Source organism: Peromyscus leucopus, chromosome 2, assembly GCF_004664715.2.
Source record: "Peromyscus leucopus breed LL Stock chromosome 2, UCI_PerLeu_2.1, whole genome shotgun sequence".
Taxonomy (NCBI): domain Eukaryota; kingdom Metazoa; phylum Chordata; class Mammalia; order Rodentia; family Cricetidae; genus Peromyscus; species Peromyscus leucopus.
Window position 1 is genome coordinate 136009598 of NC_051064.1, and position 22559 is coordinate 136032156.

The 22559-nt window shown below is 55.0% G+C and overlaps 1 protein-coding gene across 1 annotated transcript in view; it reads left to right on the top strand.

The window, feature by feature from the left end:
* The window catches only part of Runx3 (RUNX family transcription factor 3), a 58804-nt gene that overhangs the window by 20856 nt on the left and 15389 nt on the right, over window positions 1-22559 (top strand). The window contains exons 2-4 of the mRNA XM_028875252.2: window positions 12015-12274; window positions 14456-14612; window positions 22236-22340. Coding sequence (XP_028731085.1) covers window positions 12015-12274; window positions 14456-14612; window positions 22236-22340 — 522 coding nt within the window. The remainder of the gene's footprint in view (window positions 1-12014; window positions 12275-14455; window positions 14613-22235; window positions 22341-22559) is intronic.

Here is a 22559-nt window from a genome sequence, read left to right on the forward strand (position 1 = left end):
AAGGTCTCAGGTAGCAGAGAATGGCCTCGAACGTCTGATCCTCCAGGTCCACCTCCCCTGTGCTGAGATTATAAGCCTGCGCCACCATCTCTAATTTTTGGAGGTTGAGTTCAGGACTTCCTGGTGCTAGGCAATGTCCTCACCAGCTGAGCTACATCCGCAGTCCAGATCTAGGACAAAGAACCTCTGATTTGGGCAGATCCCTTAACTTTGAGGAGCAGCAGGGTCCCCATGTGTAAGTGAGGGGTGGGGGGTCCCAAACCTATGTGGCACACAGAGAATAGAAGGACAGTAAGGGAACACAATATCCCACAGCCTTCCCGTACCCGGAAGCCCCCTCTCCTGACCCTCTCCAGGGTGTGGCTGGCTGACTGTGGGTCTCCAGCCTCCAGACCCCCCTCCCCACTGCCAGCGTAACCCCCGACTCCCCGGCCTCCCCCACGTGCTGGGTGGCAAGGCTTTGCCACAACCACATGAAAAGCCATTTCCCCGGGGTGTCCCCACACCTGGGAAAGCCGGCAGAGCGCCCAGCGCGGCCCCGCCCCGCGGCTGGAACACCGGGCGAGATCAATGCGGCCGGCGGGGCGTCGCCACCTTGTTCCAATCAGGGCCGGGCGCCTTCCGCTGGGGACCATGCCCAGCGCCAGCCCTGGTCCTCCCAGGCGCAGCCGGTGACCTGCCGGAGAGCCGCAGACACCGGGCTTGGGCTGGATCGCTACCCTCTTCAGCCTCAGTTTCCTCGCTGAATCTGCGGCCTCTGGTTCGTTCTCAGGGCTAATGCGCGGAAACAGAAGAAAGACAGAGGATGTGCAGACAGGGTGACAGGAGCCTGTGGGGAAGGAAGCCCTGCTACCAGCTGCTGGCTCTTTAATCCTCCCCAGCCCTCAGGCCACCTCCTCCAGGAGGCCCTGGCTGCTCTGAGGCATCAGTGGCCATCCCTCAGCACCAATCTCTCTTCAGTCAAGTCTTCTGTCTTCCCTACCAGCTGCCAGGCTCCTTGCCGCATCCTCAGCACCCTTAGCATTTTGCGTGAGCCGGATGTAAGAGGACGTGGAATTTGGTACCCCCCACCTCATCTCTGTTTTCCTTTATCTCTACCTTCCCACAGAAGCACACAACTCTCGATCCCAGGACTGTAAACCTGGCCCTGGGGACCAGGCTGGGGTGAGGACAGAGTAGGTCTTTAAGCTCAAGGCTCTGACTGAGCTTCTGAGATGGGCTGGGAGAGAGACCCTGGGCCTGAGGACATTTGTGAGCATGTGAAAGCGGGACATGCCACATTCTCAACAGTAAGAAACTCCCCAACAAATGACAAAGAGCACCCCTGTCTGAGCCTCTGGCCAGGATGGTGGGGCAGGGTTGATGAGCCCACTCCAGCCCAGGGTCAGCTGCTCACATCCTCAACATCTCCCTCCCGGAGGACCACAGACAGGCTGAGAAGGACAGCCAGCCACTCACTGCTTAGCTGAGAATCTTCCTGAGCAGACCTTGCCATTCACCCCTGCTGGCCTCCATCCCTGGGGCCCCCTGTGGAGCCAAGGCCACGGGTCTGCTTGGCTCTGACACTCTGGGGGGAGGGGGGTCGTTGTGAACTTGGACCAGTCACCAGCTTTACCTCAGCTTCCTCCTGTGAGAAGAGGGGGATGATGGAGGGGCCTGACATTTAAGGCAGCTGAGCCAAGTACATGAACCCTGCCTGGAAAAAATATATCTGGCGTATACTGTTAGGAAAGAGGGTTCATGGGTGGAAGTGGGGGTGCAGCTGCTGCACATAACAACACAGTGTCAACACCCAGAGCACTCTTCCGCGCCCCAGGCTGGAGGCTGAACCCCTAGGCTGAACCCACTCTCACCTGGGAAGTGAACCATGGCAGGGACCTGGAGCGTTGTTGGTATTGGAGGAGGCCCCAGGGAGCATGCTCAGTGGGCACTGGGCACCTGCTGGGTACCAGGAGATGCCATGAGTGAGCCTGCTGCCATGAGATGGCTTCAAGAACTACCAGGCGATTGTGTCGAGAGCTAGGTGGTGGATCGGCAATGTCGTTGAAACAGGGATTTGGCCAAGAATGAAGGGACGCAGCTGGGGCTGGGGACAGTGGCTCAGTGAAGCATCACTTGCCTGGGACGTGCGAGGCCCTGGGTTCAATCCCAGGCACCAAAATAAATACAGAAACAGAAACTCAAAGGATAAGCAGGCCCAGTTGATGCACCATGGACAGTCATGTGGCAATGCAATGTAAGCTTTTGTTAGCTGGGTTTTTGTGGTTGTTGTTGTTGAGACAGGGTCTGACTATGTAGCCCCAGGTGCCCTGAACCCCACTATGTAGACCAGGCTGGCCTCGGACTCACAGAGATCCCCCTGCCTCTACCTCCTGAGTGCTATGATTAAAGGTGTGTGCCTAAATGTAAGTTTTTTAATCTGTTTTTTTTTTTTCTCCCAGAGGTCTGGAAGACAGAGAACCTTTTAAGACTTTTTCTATATATTTATTTATTGACAGGATCTCATGTAACCCAGATAGCCTCAAACTCAGTATGTAGCAGAGGATAATCTTAAACTCCTGATCTTCCTGCTCTGTATTTCAAGTACTGGAATTATAGGCATACATATAGTAAATCACTATATTTTGGTTTAAAAAAAATGTTTTTGAAGCATGATCTATTATGTAGCTCTGGCTATCCTGGAATTCTCTATGTAGACCAGGCTGCCCTTGAACTGACAAAGACTCACCTGCCTCTACCTCCTGAGTGCTGGGATTAAAGGCAGACTCAACTATACCTAGTTGGCTTAATTTTTTTTAATATTTTGCTTACCTTTAAAATATTTTATTGTAAGCCAAGCAGTGGTGGTGCACAACTTTTAATCCCAGCACTTGGGAGGCAGAGGCAGATGGATCTCCCATGAGTTCAAGGTTAGCCTGGTCTACAGAGCAAGTTCCAGGATAGCCAGGGCTACACAGAGAAACCCTGTCTCAAAAAAACAAAAACAAACAACAGAAATGATTGTAAAGTTTTAAGTAAAGAAGTATATATGAAATATGAGTCTTGTTGAAAGATGAAAGGACATTGACAAAGCAGGCCTCTGTGCCCACTTCAGACTTGACTGCTTAAATGACTGAAGTGATGACCGGACCCCACCCCTACCCCAAGGAGCCTCTCTCCAGCCACACCCCTCCTTGCACCCTCCATGGTGAGGGTGGGGATCCCTGTGTATACTGTGCTCTTTCTAAACTAATTTCTATTATATTTATTTACTTATGGGGGGTGCACATGGGCCACAGCTCATACTTGGAGATCAGAGGACAACTTGCAGGAACTGGTCCTCTCCTGCGACCATGTGGGTCCCCAGAGATCGAACTCAGACCATGAAGGCTTAGCGGCAAGCGCCTTTGCCAGCTGAACCATCTCACCAGCCTGGCTGTGTAGACTTGGGAGAACAGGAGCTTGGTAGAAGTGCAGACCAACCCTGGGGACCTGAGGGAGTGAGGCTGAGGAGAGTCCTCAGAAGGTGGCTCATTCTCCCCATGCAAAGGGTGAGCAATCAGCCTCAGGGAACTCCTGCCTCACAGCCTGAGGCAGAGATGGGGTTCCAAGGCTGGAACTCAGCGGGGTCAGAATGCAGCCCCAGAGCGTCTCTCTCATTTGTTCAATAAACCTTTACCGTTAGCTGACCCTGCCTGATGGAACCTCCTGCCCCCCCTTGACAGCTGAACTCACTAATGTCCTGCTCTCAACTTGGGGGACTCTCACGGCAATCTCCTCCACACCAAGGTCCCTGGGGGTGTCACAGGGCCTTAACCAAGGGGTTCAGCGATTCCCCTTCATGGGGGTACAGGCTATAGGAGCTGTGGTCTCCAGCCCGCTATGTGCCAGAGACCCACACTCCATTCTGAGCACAAGAATGTTCCCCTCTTTCAGGTGAGGGAGCTGTAGCCGAGAGGGGGGATGTGTCGCTCTAAGCAGGAACTCAGTGTCCAGCCCAGGCTAATAATCTGCCCTCCAGAACTGGAGGTGCAGGGGTGGGGAGGGTGCAGATGGGGAGAGGGGGTCCTCCTCCCAGGCAGCGTCAGCTTTCTTTGCACCAGGCAGATGGGCTCCTCTGGCCCTGGGACACTCTGGGGGAGGTGTGAAAGTCAGGTGTGGTGTGGGGCAAGGATCTCCTCCCACTCCACCTGCCCGCCAGGTCCACCATCTGCTCTTCCCCTCCTGTCACCCAGTGGTGGCACGGCCCTGAGATGGGGCCCTTGCTCCGGAAGCCCATGCTGTCAACACTGGTGAGGAAGGAGGTGTAGAATGTCTCCGTCCACTCATGTTGTCCTAACGAGCCGGGGTCACTTATTCTTCCCACTCCAAAAAGAGCAACTCCGAGACCAAGACACCGCAGAGCTGGTGAGGCAGGCATCGCTCTGCTTCCAAGATGGCACCTGGTCTCCAGAACAGTAGCAGAGGGCAGAAAGAGCCTCGGCTGCTCCCCACCGCTTTACGAGACACCAGTCCATTGGCTGCTGATGCCCACAGCTCTGGTGTAAACCCCTTCCAGAGACCTTACCTCAGTCCTAAGGCCGCAGTAAGGAGGAAGTCTCTGCAGTGAAATGGGGCCATGCAGGCCAGTGGGGATCCGTAACACCTGCCAGGAAGTATGGCTGTGACTTCCACGCTGGGCACTGGAGGTTCCTCACAGGCCAGTGTGGCTAGGGACATGGGATGAAAGCAAATGGAGCCACTTGAATGGTGCCCAGAGCCAGAGGCGGGGCCCTGCCAGCACCCTGTGCAACCTGGGTAATTCAGTGACCTTGCCTAGCTCTCAGTTTCTCCAGCCACGGGATGGAAAATGAGCGGATCTACTGTAGGTGAGTAAATTCTAGGTGTCTTAGGGATGAGGCAGGAGCCAAGCCACTGTGTCCCTGAAAGAGAGCCCGAGGCCCAGGGGAGGAAGGGACTGCTCTGACTCACCTGTGGCACCACAAGTGTGGTCCCTCTCGAGTCACATGGACAGCCAGGTCGACGAGCCTCCGGCTCAAGCCGGGCCATAGGACCCGATGGCTGCCGGAGCTGTTCTACATCCCAGGCTCCGGCCAATGACCCACACAGAGGTTAGTAAATGTCACCAACTGTCATAGAACCGCTCCACAGCCCAGCTCTGTGGCCACAGGCCAGGTCCACACTAACCAGACTCTCGCTGTTGTTTAATCTTGTACTTTCTATTATTTGGTAATAACAGGGGAGGAGCCGGACTGTGCGTGGCCACCTGGCCCGGGGGCGAGTAGGGAGTACTTCAGAATAATGCAGAGCCGTGAGGAGCACTGGCTTTGGAGCTCAGGAGGGAACTCCTCAGGTGGATAAAGAACTTGCCGCACAAGCACAAGGCCCCGAGTTCAGATCCCCAGCATGCATGGAAATGCTGAGTGAGTGTGACAGCCCAGTCAGAGGCAGGGGTCCCCAGAGCAAACCGGCTGTCCAGGCAAGCTGTACGGTGAGCTCTCGCTTCAGGTTAGAGATCCTGCCTCAGTGAATAAGTAACCAAGTAACCAAGGAAGATTCCCGATGTCAACCTTGGGCCTCCGCATGTGCAAATGTGTGTGCCTACACACAAAGAAACACACCTCCTTTTGGAGTCCGGGAGAACTGAGTTCAAATCTTGACTCCCTTGGCATGTGATGCCTCTGGGCCTCTGTAAACTCCCCAAGTTGTTTTGACATTCACCTAAGCTACTAAGCAAAAGAAGCAATGTGTGCTCAGGACACCTTTCCACCCTGCATGCCAAGCCATGGCATGGGGTGGGTACCTGGCCGGTGGCAGATCTACGACCAGGAATGGCAACACGATTTGGGGGACCCCATGAAAAATAAAAATACAGGTCCTTGTTCAACAGGTACTAAAACTTTCAAAGTTGCTTGTGGCGGAGCATGCGTTCGACGTAGTGCGTGCCCTTCCTAAGAACTGGGCCCCGTGACACCACACGGGTGACACCCTAGGGAGCTGGCACCACCTCAGAGGCAGCCAGGGAGCTGAGACCCAGCCCAGGTGGAGGAGCTGAGGCCTTTCCCTAGCAGCTAAAGGCCTTCCACTGGGGCCAGCCCTGTTCTCTGTGCTGCCTGTGGCTGTGAGGGTGACCGCCAGGGCCTGCCACTGTCGGTGGTCATGGAGGAGGCATAAAAGCCTGACTGTTCTCCACCTCGGAACGCCTGTTTTTATCTCACGCCATGCATACAGTACATAGCTGCTTTCTTTCCGCAGAGGGCTGCATTTTTTTCTTTTCCAAGGGCGACGCTGGAAAGCCATGTGGCTTTTATTGCTGGCAGGAATGTCTGCAGCGTTCCTCCTCGCCACATGAATGGAGCCGTCGTCCTCAGCCTTGTAAGGCCGAGGCTGCTCCCCTTCAAGCCATCAGCCCCTGAGATTAATTAAAGTTTCACAAGGACTGACAGGCATTAAGACCTTTTTAGAGAGGTGGAAAGTCCCTAATAGGACCCCGTGGCCCAGGCACTGCTGGGTGGGCTTCAGGGACAGGGGGGCCTAGAACTGACAGAAGATCAGGGACCCAGGCAGCAGGAGGTGCCCCGGCTCTACCCTGGTCTAGGCTGTGATCCTTCCCGCCCTAGGTCTTGGTTCTGCCATTTGACAAAGTCGGGGTCTTGAACTCACATCTTAGGGCCTTCGTTTGTGACACTAGAATTCTGAAGCCAGCCCAGGACTCCTCTGCCAGGCTTCTAATTCTGTCCCATGGTGGCGGCTGTCACTTCTCCAATCTGGTTCTGCCCCATGAGACAAGCAGAGCGGTCAGGAACATGGGCTCCGGGGTCACGCTGTCTGGACAGACTCCCAGCTCTGTGGTTTCCCTGCTGTGCAGACTTGTGTAAGTTTCTTAACCTCTCTGTGCTTCTGTTTTTCTCCCTTGTAAAAATGGATATGATTGGCAACAACCCCCAAAATGTTTTAAGGCGGCATAAGTGAGCATGAAGTGTGGAACGTGACAGAGGTGACAGCCACTTACAGGAAGGAGCTCTTCCCCGTCCCTGCCCACCGCAGCAGTCGCCCTCTGTGTGTGGGGATGGTTGGCAGAGCTGAGGGGAAAGGACAGTTCTGGGGGGGTCAGGACCCCCTTGGGTTCCATGTGCAAAGTGGGGGGTCCTTGTTGTAGTGCAGCCAGCAAACAGGGTGCTGGTGAGGCGTCACGGAGACTGTTGGTCTAGTGCAGGGGAAGCACATTCTTCTGGGAGCCCAGGTCATCCTGGGAACCCAGAGACTGAAATCTCTGCCCCGCAGAGGCCCAGGGAAGCTGAGCACACAGAGAGGGTCCAAGAACCCAGGCTCTCAGCTTATACAGCCACCAGGAGGGTCAGCGACTGGCCGGGCTGGACCAACTCCCTCCAGATATGGAGGCTTCAGTGGACTTCCTCCCCACCCCCAGAACCCAAGGAGCCTCTTCAGAATTGATCTGCATCCGAATAGGAGAGAGGGGAGGGAGCGGGTCCCCATCCTCTAAGGTGATCGGCTCTGGGGGTGCGGAAAGGCTTATAGACCAAATCTGTCTGGTGTCCCCGGGGTTGGAGAGCCTGCTGGAACCAAGGACTACTTAGGAAGCACACTCTCCTCCTTCAGATAGGAACCCGAGGCCAGAGGGAAAGTCTGGCCCTTCCCACTTTTCCCTGGGTGCTGGGGTCGGTCGCATCCTCCGTCCCTCCGGCTGCAAGGCAGCTGAAGGCAGGCTGGCCCCTGCATTGGACACTGATGCATAGCTCTCACCAGGGGTCTGCGCTCAGCCCTGGCTGCGCCTCCCCGCTTCCTCAGCCTTTCCGAGGTATTTTCTCTGTCCTCTGCGTTTAAAGGGTCTGCTGAAGCCACATTCCCATTACAACGAATGGGGCTGAGCGCTGCTCTAGGGGACTGCAGTCCCAGTGGTATCTCAAGGCCAGCACCCTGTCTGATCCTTGGTCAGGCCTCAGCCACTCCCATTTGAGGACCAGACTCCCACAGAGCCGGGAATGGTATCACAGCACCCAGCTCTCCCTGGCTCCCTGGACCCTCTGTCCGGCTATCCCTTCTGCAATTGGAAAACACACCCATCCTCCACCCATTCTGGATCCTTCCCTCAAGTCACGCAGGAGAGGTGACTCCAGAGTTGGAACCTCTGAAGTAGGGGTTCCCACTTCCAGGAATTTAGCTATATTACCTCTTCCGTCACTGATTCTGATTGGTTGAGTATGTGTGCAGAGCCAGGTTATAGGACATCTTTTGTATTTTGGTATTTTATATCGTGTATCTGAAAAACGGGATGCAGAGTTCCGTTTACTAACAGCTCTTTCTTTCGGGCTTTCTCTTTCTCGGCCTTCCGAGGCTCACGACTTCTCCCCTCCCAGCCGGAACTGCGTATCTTCCTTCCTTCCAATGAAAGGGCGTTAGATCGTTAGATCGAAGTCTACTGAGAGTTCCAGGGACTAGGCTGGAGGCAGGATCCACATTGGGTTCCTTGCACGTGGGTGTCAGGACCAGAATGGAGAAATTCAGTTTCTAAAAGGAACAGATACCTTGGGGGGGGGGAGTGGGGGGAACTATGGTGTTGATGATGCTTAGTTCACTTGCTGCTTAGGTCAGGGCTGCTTGTGGAAGGGCGGTGGTGAGAATCTGGGAGCCTGGAAGGCAAGAAAGCCCTCGAAGGTTGCCTTCAGTGCCGGCTCTGTCTAAAGGCAGGCACCAGACAGTCTTGAGGCCCCAGGTAGCCCTCAGTCCAGCCTCGGAGGAAGGAGGAGCAAGATGACCATGGCCATAGCCTGGTCTCTGAGTCCCAGCAAGCTGTGTGGAAGCTAAAACCTGATGGATGTTTCACAGTTGAGGGTGTGGCGCTTGCCAAAGACGGTTGGAATGATAGAGCATCCCTCTGTGCCAGGCTTGTGCCAAGCACTTCACACATTATCCCAGATGCAGCTGTTATCCCCCCTACAGGGATATTTGATGCAGGGTCCCTGGACCAGAGTGATGAAGAAAGACAGACTTAGTAATAAACCTAAATAAATACGCATAGCTCAGAAACAGGTACTCCAAAACCCACCCTCCCCAGGCTCCAGACTCCCAAGGAATCAGTCCCACTCAGCCCTTCCCGGAGACAGGGGCAGCCGCTGCGCTGCCAAGAAGCCGTTAGAACCCTCTCTAGGTGAGGGTCCCTCTCAGGAGAGGAGTCTGCTGTAGATGACCCAGGCTGGGTCCATTTTACCCAGCAATGCACAGACACGCGAGAGGGGAGCTCTGATCTCTGCTTCCTGACACGATGGGGACGTTTGAGAGAAAGCACACTATTGTCCATCCGTAGGACAGAAAGGGAGAGATCACATGCGTGCAGGGTGGGGAAAGGAGAGGGTGTAGTGAGTCCCGGGTTGGTGGCAGGAGCTCTCCCGGTCTGAAAACCGACAGTGCGGAGATAGGACTAGGTTTGTCGGTCTAGAGCAGCAGAAGGAAGCGGCGTGGGTAGCAGGCGGATCTAAGGATGAAAGTCTGTTCCTTCCGTCCTATCCACAGAATGGGTCTCGGAACAGAAATAGGAAAACGGTGTTCTCTCTCTGTTGGAGAGAGTTCTGCTGGTCGCAGGCCCTTCGGTGTCTGAGACCCCAGGAGGGCACCTAACACTGAGAGCCAGGGCAGGCAGCCCTCGGACTAACACCACGCCATCCGTTTGCCGCAGATACTGTGAGGAGTCGGGCAAACGAACACTATCCTGGAAGCAGCTCTTTCCCGGCACCCGGCCGCTTGGAAAACCGAGGCGGGCGCTGCAGCTGGCGCACATCTGTGCTCGGATCCTGGCAGGGCAACTGAGCAGCTAGCAAGGCGCCAGCGCCAACTAGTGGGAGGTTCTGGTCACTGCTTCAGCCCGGGAGACCCTGCACCCGCGACCTCGGGCTGCATATTCCGTCCCACTTCCCCAACCCTTGATTCTGGTGCTCACAGTGGGCTGGCGCCTTCCAAGGGCTGTAGCTGAGTCCAGATCCGGGGTCAGACGCCGGGTCCCCCCAGAGCCTCATTCTCTGGAAACTCGTTTGTTAACTTTCTGGAAGGACAGAAAGAGAAATTAGGCGGAGAGGCTAGTAAATGGGGCAGATGCAAACTGGAACCACTCGATAAATCGAATTTACACGCGACTGAGGCAGCAGGTCGCGGCCCACAGTTGCGGAGAGCAGAGCAGGTGGCTTGTCGCGGGTCTGGACCCTATCTGGTGGCGAGCAGTGGTCCCTTCCTGGGGGAGCCCCCTGAGGGCACACGTAGCATAGCCAGGCTCCCAGGATTTCCTCTAGTCCTGAGGCTTTTGCCCGAGCTTCTCACGCTCCAGGACCTCGGCCCAATGATGGGCAACCCCGAGTTATTGGTTCTCTAAAATGTCCAGTAAGCGACCCTCACGGTCCCTTGCTTTCTTGATAGCCCGAGGCGCTGACTTGAGGCCCAGAGAGGAGTGTAGGACAATTCTCCTGGCGCTCCTCAGATTCGGGGCCAGAGCTTGTCCCCACTGTCGTGCGCCTACGGCCTGATTTCGTTTTTGACAAAATGGAGCCTGCTAGGCTGAGATCCAGAATGAAGTCTTGATGTCGCCGTCGGATCCTAGGTAGTGTCGCTCTTGGGGCTTGGAATTGGTCGTTATATTCGCGTCCACTGCCGCTGGCAACGAAAATGCGGACGAATTTCCAAAGCACCGAGAGAAACCCAGGCGTTCGTTCGTTCCCGCAGTCCAGGGAATGCACCTGGGGGGGTGGCCCCCAGTGATTGTGGGCTTCGTCGCTCCGGTTCTGCCCCTCTCTGTAGACCTATAGCTGTCTGTCTATGCACCCAAGCTAGGCCTGGAGACCAGAGAAGGGAGAGGTGCTGGCATTGAAGTCCAGGAGCGGCTGGGCCACCCCGCGTAAATAACAATGGAGACCCCAGGACCGATTTTCCACAGGGTCCCTGACAGCGCTGTACATCACAGCAACCAGGGCCAAGAAGACGTGGCTCTGCTCTAGGAGGACCCCCTTACCACCCACAGGGAGAAAGCAGTCCGGTTCCTCTCCAAGCCACTGACAGTTTTCTTCCTGCCACAGACCCTTGTCTCCTTCCACGACACGGGAAGGTGGCTGCACGCATTGGGGGTGACACCAGAAAAAACACATGTTGCAGGCCCTACTGTAATTTTCAAAGAGCCACCGGCCGCCACGACAGAGAACGACTCCACGAGGCCTATGCGATCCTGAAACTAGTTTTGATTGGACAGGAGCAGGGCGGTTGACCCCCAACCAACTGCTGATTCGTGTGGGAACCCCCATTCTGTCTGCCTCGAAGGTTGACACAGAGGCCACAGAGGGCCAAGACCGCGCGGAGCTGGGGACCGTGGAATCCCGCGTGGGGTGGAAGCTCTAGGGTCAAAATCGTTTGTGGGGTGGAGGGAGTGAGGAACCAGCCTTGGGTGTCACCGCAGCGACCAGCTGAGGGTGCAGGTTCCGGGCTGCGGTGGCCAGAGCTGGAGCAGCCAGGCTGCGACCCGAGGGAGGGGCACGGAGGCGCAGTCAGGACGCTGGAAACCGATTTCTGCCTCGGTTGCCGCGGTTGCTCCAGACTCCCGGGGATCGCAGCTCCCGCGCGGCTTGCTAGGACGCGGGTGTCTAGACCCTTCGGGGAGGGGCCTGGTCCCTGCTAGGCCCGCGCGGGCCCGAGACGCCCGGTCCTCCCCGGCGAACTCCGAGCCTGGGGGCTGCGATTGGCTGCTCCCCGCGTCGCTCGCGCGGCCCCGCCCCGATGCCCCGGGTACTAACCCCGCGCGGGCGGCCGCGGCGCCGCCACTTGATTCTCTAGGATCCGGGCTGGGCCGCGGCCGCCGAGTCCGTGGGGCGGCCGCGCGCGCGGATGCGGGACTAGCGGGCGCGCGGCCGACCGTCGGGGCGTCCCCCCCCCCGGCGCCGCCCCCGAGCTGGCCGGGCCCCGCGCCGCCGCCTTCCCGCCTCCTGCTTCCCGCGGCTGCGGCCGCCCGCGCCCTGACGGCTGCGGTATGCGTATTCCCGTAGATCCGAGCACCAGCCGCCGCTTCACTCCCCCCTCCACGGCCTTCCCCTGCGGCGGCGGTAAGATGGGCGAGAACAGCGGCGCGCTGAGCGCACAGGCTGCCGCGGGCCCCGGCGGCCGCACCCGGCCCGAGGTGCGCTCGATGGTGGACGTGCTGGCCGACCACGCGGGAGAGCTCGTGCGCACCGACAGCCCCAACTTCCTCTGCTCGGTGCTGCCCTCGCACTGGCGCTGCAACAAGACCCTGCCGGTCGCCTTCAAGGTGAGTGCGGGGGGCGGACGGGCCGGGAGGACGCGGAGGAACCTGGGCTCCCCCATTGCAGGAGCCCAGGCCGGGGAGGACATGGGGAGCATCAGACTGGGAGGACATGGAGGGAGATGACACCCAGCTGGCAGGACATGGGGGTGCCCAGGCGCCCCTGCTGCAGGATCCCAGGCCCGGAAGGATCCCGGAATGGACCCCGCTGGACCCTAGACGACTCCAGTATAAGAGCCCAGACCACCAGAGGACATGCGGGTTGGGAGGAAAGGAGGCACCCAGCCAGTAGGACGCAAGGGTGCATGGTCACCCACGCTGCAGGAGCCCAGGCCAGGAAGGACATGGAGGGAACCTGGGTGTCCCCTCTGCAAGAGCCCGGGTTCAGAAAAATATGGTGTGCCTCAGTCAGGGAAGATATGGGAGGGCGGCCAGGAGAACTGGGCGGGGAATCCTCCAGCCGCTCCCACTGCAGGAGCCGGTACCGGGGACCCCGCGTTGAGATCCGTGCACCGGGGCCTCGCTGCCCACAGGACACGGGGTCTTGGGGCGCTCCCTCTCGGATGCACCAACAGCTTGGAGGGGGCCATACCTCTCCACCTGGCCCTGCGTAGTATGGCGACGTGGAAACGGGATGATTGGGACTTCCAGATTGCTCTGGCACAGCCTAACCCGTAACCGGGAAGAGGATCGCCCGAGCTGGGCAAGGCCCCCGGAGGTGTGGGGTACAGAGGGCGAGGAGGGCCAGGCCTACCCCGCGGGCGCCGCACCTCCTGCGCGGCTGCAGAAACACTTCCTTCCCACACTCTCCACCTCGGGTGGCTGATATTTTGCACTGGGCGACCATAGGCCGATCCTGGAGCGCGGTTCCCTAAAGGGCTGCCTCCCGCAGAAGTCTGCGTCCTGAATGACAGGCTGGGACGCCATCCTGGTAGCCCCGACTCGTTCAGAGAGTTTTTTTATTATTATTATTGTTTTTTTTTTTTCAAATATGCCAGAGATAGGCAAGTGTTTCATTTTCTTCTTTCTTTTTCTTTCTTTCTTTTTTTTAAAGGGGGGCAGCCAGATGAAACGAAAACGCCTTGGTTTTCCCCTAAACCTCTCGCAGCTGCCGCGAGAAAGGGCAAGGCAGGAAGGGCCGGCGGCTGGGGAGGTGGCGGTGCCCGAGGTGGCTGGAAACGCCGGCTGCTGGCAGCTGAGGCCCTCCTTGCTCCCATTAAGACTTCAAATTGAAAAGGGGGGGGGGAGACTACTGACTCTTTGAGGTCTCCCGGGTGACATCTTAAAATACCAGCGGGGGAAATCTCCCGGGGAGGAGGGGGAGGAGGCCCGTGTGACTGTAATCGTCAGATCGGAGGTTTTACTGTCACTTGGAGCTTAAAAGGAATCTTTGAAATTAAAAGAAGACAGGATGTTGACAGGAAATCTGGCCTTTTTAATCAGACCCCAAACATTTTCTCCTTGAAATCTTTACCATCTGGATCCCCAGTCCCTGCACACGGCAGCCACGTTTAAATGGCTGTGACTCTGTTTAAAGTCTGGTTCAAAAGGCATCTGCCTCTTGGTGTGCCATGGGTGGGGTGGGGTAGGGGGGAAGAGATGACATTTGAGGGGACAACTCCACCCATCCTTCCAGCGGTTCCCAGCAGGTACATGCTTAGTTATCAAAACGGGGGTTTTCTGGGTCAGCTTGCAAAACAGCAGTTTTGTTTTGCATTTTGCATTTTCTCTGCATAACGAATCCAGACTCTGCTGAGGCTATTTAACTGGGCCTTGGCCGCATGGCTGGGCCAAATTTCATACCCTAAAGGGCGATGCATTAACTGAGAACCAAGGAATACCCCCCGATGTTATCATTGCTGATGCTTTTGCAAGGATTGTGTAGTCTTCTTTAGCGCCCCGCCCTTAGCGCTGACCTTGCTGATTGGCGGCTTCAGCTTAGATTCAATTTAATAAAAAAGGATGGTTTCTCGGAGCTCACGTTAACCACTGGACCCAGGATTTGGGTATGGAGGGTAGAGAGTTTATCATTTAGGTCTTGTCTACGGAGAAGGATCTGCACCATTAAGCCTCTTCTACCCCAGCCTCCGAGAGAGCTTCAGTGAGCCTGGGATCTAGGGGAGCAGCTGGGTGCACCCCTTCCTTTTGGCCTTTCTAAGCTGTCCTCTTTCCTGCCGGTTTCCTCAGGTGGTGGCCCTGGGGGATGTACCTGATGGAACGGTGGTGACAGTGATGGCGGGCAATGATGAGAATTACTCCGCCGAGCTGCGGAATGCTTCTGCGGTCATGAAGAACCAAGTGGCCAGGTTCAACGACCTTCGCTTCGTGGGTCGGAGTGGACGAGGTGAGCAGGAGGGACCCTGGGACGGTAAAGGTGGGGATAGGAATTGAAGGAGGCCTCTAGGTCTCAGCAAGAGCCCCAGAAACAGGTCTGCGAGCCCAGCACTTCTGAACAGCAACTCTCCATCCCGTAGGCAGGCATTACACCGCCCTTTTATGTGGATATGTTTATGGTCCCTTACTAGTAGAGTTTTCTCCCAGGTTCCAGGGTTTAGCAACTCTTAAAAGTCTCGCCGCTGCCTTTTCCCATTTGCATCCCTGATCTCACAGAAGATGTTGGGAGAAGGTCCTGTGCGCACAAGCTCAAGCAGGGTGTGGATGTCTTTTGGTTGGGGCCGAGGCACCCCAGCCAATTGCCCCAGGGTCAGGAGGCCCCCTGTGGTCTCCCGAGAGCTCTGGGCTTCTTCGGGTACCTTCAAAAAGAGGAGAATTCAGGGTGGGATGATGAATGTTGGAAAGAGAAGTTTGAAGGCTACCATCTCAGCCCCAGGCTCACGCTGGTGGCTGCCGTCAGTCTGATCCACCCCGGGAGTGGCAAGAAGGCAGGACCAGACGCCACAGTGGCTGCCGCCAGGGGCTGTTGAGTGGGAGGTTGCTGGGACCCGAAACCAGTCATCATGTAACTTTGGGGTGGAGGGGCCCTCCTTGTTCCCATGCCCTGAGGATAGGAGGATCTACGGCTTTAAGACTAGCCTGCTGAGAAGCGGCTGCGCCTGGAAGGGGATGCGCAGTCACCTTCCGAAGCTCGGGGAGCCCTCCAGGGTTAGGAAGTGAGCTGGCTCCCGGCTGCCATGGCTGGAGCAAAATGGTACTTTTCAACACCAATAAACAAGACCTTCTCAAGGCTGGAGTTCCCTGGGAGCCGCCAGCCTGCTCCCACTGGGCATCTGGGCACCATTTTGCCCTCTGCAGCCGTACAGTATATACATACAAATGTCAAACATATTTTTTGACTTTTCAGCATTAATTAAAACCAGAGCATTATTTGCATGTAATAACTGTTTACTTGTTACTTTTTATGAAACTGAAATAGTTTACATTCTTTCGAACATTTCCTGTTCCTGTTGGCTCTCTTCCCCATGCACAGATTTCTTTCAAACGTAGTCCTTAACTGGCTGCAGGTTGATGGATGGAAAATGTTTGCTTTTATGAATTAAGCTTTCATTGCTGCTCCTAATTAGTCTCCAAGCCCCTTTTGTCATCCCCGGTCGGTCCCTTTGCAATTTAATCGAAGCCCTGTCCCGGAGTGGAGGTCACTGGGACAGGGCCCAGGTGAGGGGGCACGTTGTAGCATTTTGTCCCTAGGGAAGTTGGTAGAAAGTGAAGTGGTGTCCTGGAGCCCCACCCCCCCAAGGCACTAAGCACTCTGGGCTCCCTTCTCCCTCCACACTCTCCCTCTCCCGGGAGGTAACAGGAAAATAAAAAGGTGATGAGTCTCTGATGTACTGTGGCCTCTCTACCTACTGAGAAGTATTTTTGTTTTATTTTGAGACAGTCTCCGTAATATAGGCTGGCCAGGGACTTGTTACGTAGTCCAGATTAACCCCAGGTTTTTTCACTGCCTCAGCCTCCCGAGTGCTAGGATTGCAGGTGTGTCTGCCACACCTAGCCCTCAGAGGATTTCTTAGCAAATTGTGCCACCCACAGACGAGGGCCCAGGCTCTGAAGGCCCCTTGGGGAGAGACATGTTTCTAGGGTGTCACTGAACTGCAGCTCGTGGATCTTTGGAGGCTGGGTCTGGGGTAGTGGCTTCAGTTAAAATGTTCTCGTGTTCAGCCTCTCGCCAGCCTCAGTGGTCCCGGAAGGGAGGAGGAAGCCGCATAGACAACCCCATACCCCTGGAACTCTGTACCGAGTGCTCTTGGCTCCTGCTCTTCCAGTCTGAGCTCTAGGGTAGCTGACCTGGGCCTCAGCTCCAAACCGGCTAAGGACTTGCTGGATAGCTTTAGGGAATCGACTTAACCTCTCTGCACCTCTGTTTCCTTCTCTGTGAAATGGGGAGGGGGTGATAATGGCACTTTTTAATGAGCTATGGGGTGGACTAAGGACACCGAGACTAGTGAAGGTTCTCAGGTACCGAGAGTTGGGTACCCGGTAGAGATTTAGTTCTTGAAATGGTTGGCACTGAGAGCCTTTGAGGTCTCTTTGAGGCACTGCCACTCACTGATTCTCTGATTGCTGTGTGGTTTGGCTGGCCGGGGGTGGGGGAAACCCAGAAGGTGTGCACTGTTGAGTGGGAGAGGTGGATGGAGGTGCTGATGTGGAGAAGGCAGTGGAGGTCCAGGGTGCAGGGTGGCCACACCTCTGCCATGCCTGTCCCAACAATTGGGAAATTCCCCTTGAGGACATTCCTCTGATTAACACGGAGAATCTGGGCCACTTTAGGTCGGGATAGAGAACCCCAGAATCCTGGTTCTTTGATATCTGCCAGGACTAAGAATCCTAGATGAAAATTTCTATGTAGCTTGTTTTTGTTTGTTTGCTTGCTTGTTTGAATTCCTGATTTCTGTCTGAATCCCAGAAAGATCACTTTTCCACGTTCCATAAAAGACAGGCATGCACCAGCAGCACCCTGGAACTCTCGCTGCAGGTGTGAACCCAGATGAGAGCAGGCCAGACTCTGCGGGCTGCAGCCCCCTCCCTGTCCTGAATGTCTGTAATCTGCACTTTAGCTTCTTCAGACGTCATCCAGTTCCTGAATCTCTGTCCCTCCATAGCTGTGAGGAAAAGAAAAGAAAAATCATTCAGGGCCGATGCACATTTGAATATGTAAATGCCCTGTGAGACCACGCCTCTTCAACATGGGCAGTGCGCCCTTCACAGAAGCCCCTTGACACTGGGTGACAGGATTCAGAGTGTGACCTGGCCTAGCTGTCATTCTGTGCCAGGACTTGCTGAAGATGAGAAAATTCTCTGCAGAGCTATGAACAGTGCTTTGTGGGGGGTTATTGTTTTGTTTTGTTTTTACGGTGCTAGGTATCAAAGCATGGCCCTGACTCATGCTAGCCAAAAGATATTAGACTGAGCCATATTCACACACACACACACTCAGATAAAAACAAAACAAGACCCCATCCTCTGAAAAATTTACTAGTTATTAAAAGAACCCCAAAATTTGCTTTAGTGTAGGTAAAACTGAGTTAGGTTCATGGCTCAGGAAGATGTTTGTTGGTTTTTTGTTTTGTTTTGTTTTTTTAAGCACATTTTTTCCTTCCTGGGAAAAATTAATTCTTTGTGGCCCTAGGCAGTACTGGGCTTGTGTGTACTTACACACACACACTCACCTGTCCACATGTCCATGAACTCTAGCTTGCACACATCTCCCTCTAGGATTGATGCTCTCTTGGCCTTGTCACCAGGGCCAGTCCCCAGCTTGTTTTTTAGAAGGCAAAGTAACCGCTGGCCTAGGCACAGATAAGTCACTCAGAGCATGCCACTGACTGGCTAAGACGTAGCAGAGGTGTGTGGAGAAAGACTTAGGGTGAGAGCCGTAGGTGCAGGCTGATGGGACCGCTAGACGAGGGATGGACGGTGTCTTGCTGAAGCTGAGAGGCTGAGGAGCTGAGGCGTGGCTCCCAGAGTCCAGGCAGCCCCTGCAGACTGAGCTTGTCCCAGTCATGCTTCCTACCCCACTTGAGGTTGCTATTGGGTGAGGCTACAGAATGTACTTGTTTCATACACCCGAACAGTACAGCCTTCTCCACTCCAGCTAGGGCCAGCCCTTAAAGTTCCTTGAGTGCAACTCCTGGCCCTGTGGCCTGGCCCCACTGCACGGTTGGTCGCTGGGCTCCTGCACAGCCACGCACTTCCTCCATCTTCCTATCAACTTCCTGCTCCAAAAGAGAGATGCTCACACTGCTGTGTACCACCAGAGGGGAGAACTGGGCGCCGAGGGCAGCTTGCCCTGCCCAGGTTTCTCAAGGTTTCTCATGCTCCTAGGCCTCAACCCTGATGTCCTGATTCCCTTTCCTCTCTGTGGGTAACTGAGAAGGCAAGGAACTGTTGAGGTCTGCTGGTGACCTCAGGGGCGGTGTGTGGTTTGCTCCCTGGGGCAGGAGGGGAGGGGAGTAGCAGGTGTTTCGTTGGGAGGGGGCAGCTGCCGCAGACTCTGGATCTTGCCTGGATACTGGGTGAGCTGACCAAACACGGTCCCTCTGTGGGCCTCAGTCTTTGCATCTGAAACACTGCTGCATTTAAAATAGTTAATTCAGTCTCTATGACATCCTGGGTGGCCTCCTGGGGCCTGGGAGCAATAGGGTGACCCTTCTGTGAGCTCAGCACCTAGGAGAGGGAGAGAAAGCCAGCTTGAAGATGGATTCTGAAGGGAACTTTGCAAGAAAGCTTCATGAGGGTTCCAGGGTGGGGGGTGCATGGGGCTACAGAGGGGGCAGCTACCTGGGAGGGGTCGTGGTGCTTGCCACTCTGTGGAACAGATTCCGTAGTAAGCTCTAGCCTCGGGTCTGACGATGACCATAATGTTGACTTTATGACGAACACTGAGGGTGTTTGGGAAAATCTGTAAGGGCTATCGCGTGATCGCTGAATGCCTGTGTAGCTGGTTGGTGACAAGGTCACAGGTACTGCTCATTAAACTTCTGTGGCTTGTGGCTTGCACTCTGGCTTGAGAGAGGCTCTCCCAGTTAGGGACTGGGAACAATACTATTGCAAATTTTCCTATCCCAGATCCCTGGCCTGCTCTGTGCTAAGAAGGGTCAACCACAGAGGCTAAATTGAAAATGTCCACTTTGTTTGTCTGGCGTTTTGTGCCCTGGGGATGGAACTCAGGGCCTGAAGCACTCTGGACAAACCTTCCACCATTGAGTCATCCCCCCAACCCCCCACCCCCGCCTCTGAAGTGTCACCTTTAAATAAAGTGGCCAGGGAAAGCCCTCATTGAGAAAGTGCCTCTCCAGTACAGACTTAGTCTCGGCAGCCAGGGTTCCAGCCTACCCCCCACCTTCATTGTGGCCCCAGAAGCAATGAGGTCAGAGAGCCAGCCCTGCTTCCCCCTGGCACTCCATTGGTTGGAGGAGTCTAGGAGAGAAATGTCGTCAACATGAGAAGGCCCAGAGAGGAGCGTCCCAGAGGGGAGCAGAAAGGAGTCTGAGGCCACCTGCCCTGTATTGGCCTAGACTGTGTGCAGTTCTCTTTCCAGAAATGAAGCAAATGGCCTCTGGCCTGAGGGTGAGGGCCAAGCTGGCTTTCCTAACTAAACCTCCAAGGATGGATGCCTTAGCGTTTGCATCCTGACCTCTGTTGCCTGCCTCCGGGACCTTCTTCCACTGAGGGATCTATTCCCCAGGGTACTCCAACTGTACTCACCCGAATCCCAGAAGCCCTTGGGTTTGGAGGCTCAGCTGGCTGGCCTAGCTGCCTTAGCCACGCTCAGGCATCTCCTGTTTCCCAGGGCTAGAATTTTCCCTTGAGCAAAGAGAACATTAAGATGGCTTCGGCCCTCTTCTGCAGCAGGCCTGTGGAAGCTGGCCCGCCCCTTAGGGCACCATTAGTGAGACCTGTCTCCAGCAGGCTCCTGGGAGTCGCTCCGAAGAGGCCCAAATGCCTGGACTTGGGCTGCCCATGGGGAGTTCCCAGGCTTCTAACTCGGGTTGACAGATAGCTCCAGAGAAGCAAACCCGGTCGAGGGGAAGTCAGGCTTGGGTATCTGTGGAGTCCCCGCCTCACCCCAGTCTCATCTTCAATGGTCATAGTGCTACCCTAGCCTAGACCCACAGAGACACAAAGCTCTGGACGCAGCCCAGTGTACAAAGTGACAGAATGACCAACATGCTAAAAAAAAAAAAAAAAAAAAAAAAAAAAAAAAACAGACTTGCCCTCCGACATCCCCTCACCTTGCAGGCCAGACAGAGCCTTCACGGCAGAGTACCTTGCAAGTAAGCACACCTTCATCTTTTCCCTGCCTGGAGAGACCTGTCTAACACTGAGAAAGAAACAAAGTGTGAGAAAGGGCTGAAGTTAGAAATTGGAGTGTGGCGGCGGCCATCACCCAGACAGCCCCTGGCTGTGGAGGAGCTTCGGATGGGGCAGTCGTCAAAGATCTTCAAGCCCCCACGGGAAAGTCTGGAGAACAGGAGGTGGTGACGTCCGCCAGATTCTGGTGATGGATAGTGACCGGAGACAAAGTTTCAGTCTCAGTAATAAAAGAAAGGCAAACAAAATCAAGAGAAATTCGAGATCTTCCATGTGATAGACACGAGCCAGTGGCACTTGGGTGACGTGTGGCCTCACATCACTCATGATGAGATATGTGTCCCCAGAGAGCCAAGATCAGCCCCCACAAACTCATCCCGGGGCCCCTGAGGTGACGTACTCACTGGGAGGAAGTCAGAGATGTGGACAGAGATTTTGACACATGGAAGGTCACTTCCATTTTATTTTAAATGGTAAAAAGAAAAAAAAACCAGAAAAGTATTATTTTAAAAGATTTTCCCCTCTCAGGAATTTTGAATGGAGACGTTGGAGCCAAACGTCTACCTAAAAATAGAACCGGGTTCTGGAAATAACAGTTGTGTCTGCCGCTCTCCGGTCAGTCCGCCTGCAGCTCCGGCTGCCCACAGCAGCAAGAAATTAACAACGACATCAGGAGGTGGACCACTCAAAGCATAGATGTCCCACAGGGGAATATTTAGCAGCCATTAAAAATTGAAGTTTATGGAGAACTTGTAACGCTGTCACGGGGAAAGAAAGCCAGACAGAGGGTTGGAGGGGTGGCTCAGTGGTTAGCGCACTGGCTGGTCTTGCAGAGGACCTGGGTCCAATTCCCAGCACCCACATGATGGTTTACAACAGTCCATAATCCCAGAGATCTGATGCCGTATTCAGTGCCATGGTGCACTTTTATTCATATATGTAGGCAAAAGACTCAGACAAATAAGCTAAATAAATTTTTTAATTTTAAAAAAAAAAAAAAAGACAGGTCCCAGCACTTGGGAGGCAGAAGCAGGAGGATCTCTGTGAGTTTGAAGCCAGCCTGATCTACACATCAGGTTCCAAGACAGCCAGAGTTACACAGAGAAACCCTGTCTCAAAAACAAACAAAAAATAAAAAGCCGGGGGGGGGGGGGGGAGCTATAGATTGTGGTACCACAGCACCTGTGCAAATGTGTATGCCCACACCCAGAGGGGAGGGAGGGGGTAGAGCTGGGGCTGGGAGGCTCTTCTTCTTCTCTTTAAATAGGTTTTGTGTTCTCAGTTTTTTTCTATAAAGAAAATTACTTTCTTTATAAAGTTTATAAATTTATAAAAGTATAAATTTCTTTAGATAAATAAATTACTTAGTGAAAGTAAATCACTAATTACTTTCAGGAAAAAGCACACACTCATCTGTGATCTTTACCTCAAAAGCGTCTGGGTCCCTAATTAGAAAGAATATCACAAAAATATAGTCACGTAAGGGAAAGTGACCAAGAGGGCGGCGAACTGGAGGACAGCCGGGGCCACACCTCCTGGGGCCTTGAATGCCAAGCCCAGCGGCTTGAGCTACATTCCTCCTGCTTTCTCGTTGTGTTTGAAGGGGACTAAAGACAGGGGCTCTGGCAGCACAGCACAGATGGGGAGCTGGGGGACTGGGAATGTGTCTGGCATCAAACTCCTGCCTTGATCTCCCCAGGGAAGAGTTTCACGCTCACAATCACCGTGTTCACCAACCCTACCCAAGTGGCCACCTACCACCGAGCCATCAAGGTCACCGTGGATGGACCCCGGGAACCCCGACGTAAGTGCCATTGAGCCCTGGCCAGGGCGAAGGGTTCAGGGGGGAAGGGGCAGCCCCCATGGCTTTGTGTCCCCTCCAAGCGCTCACAGGGTCCCCGTCTTAAACCGGCTCAGCCCCAGACTCTGAAGGGTCAGCCAGGAGGCCAGGGTGGCTGAGCCTCTCTAGGGACAGCCTGGAAGAAGGACGGAACCATGGGGGGTGGCATTTGGGATGGGGACT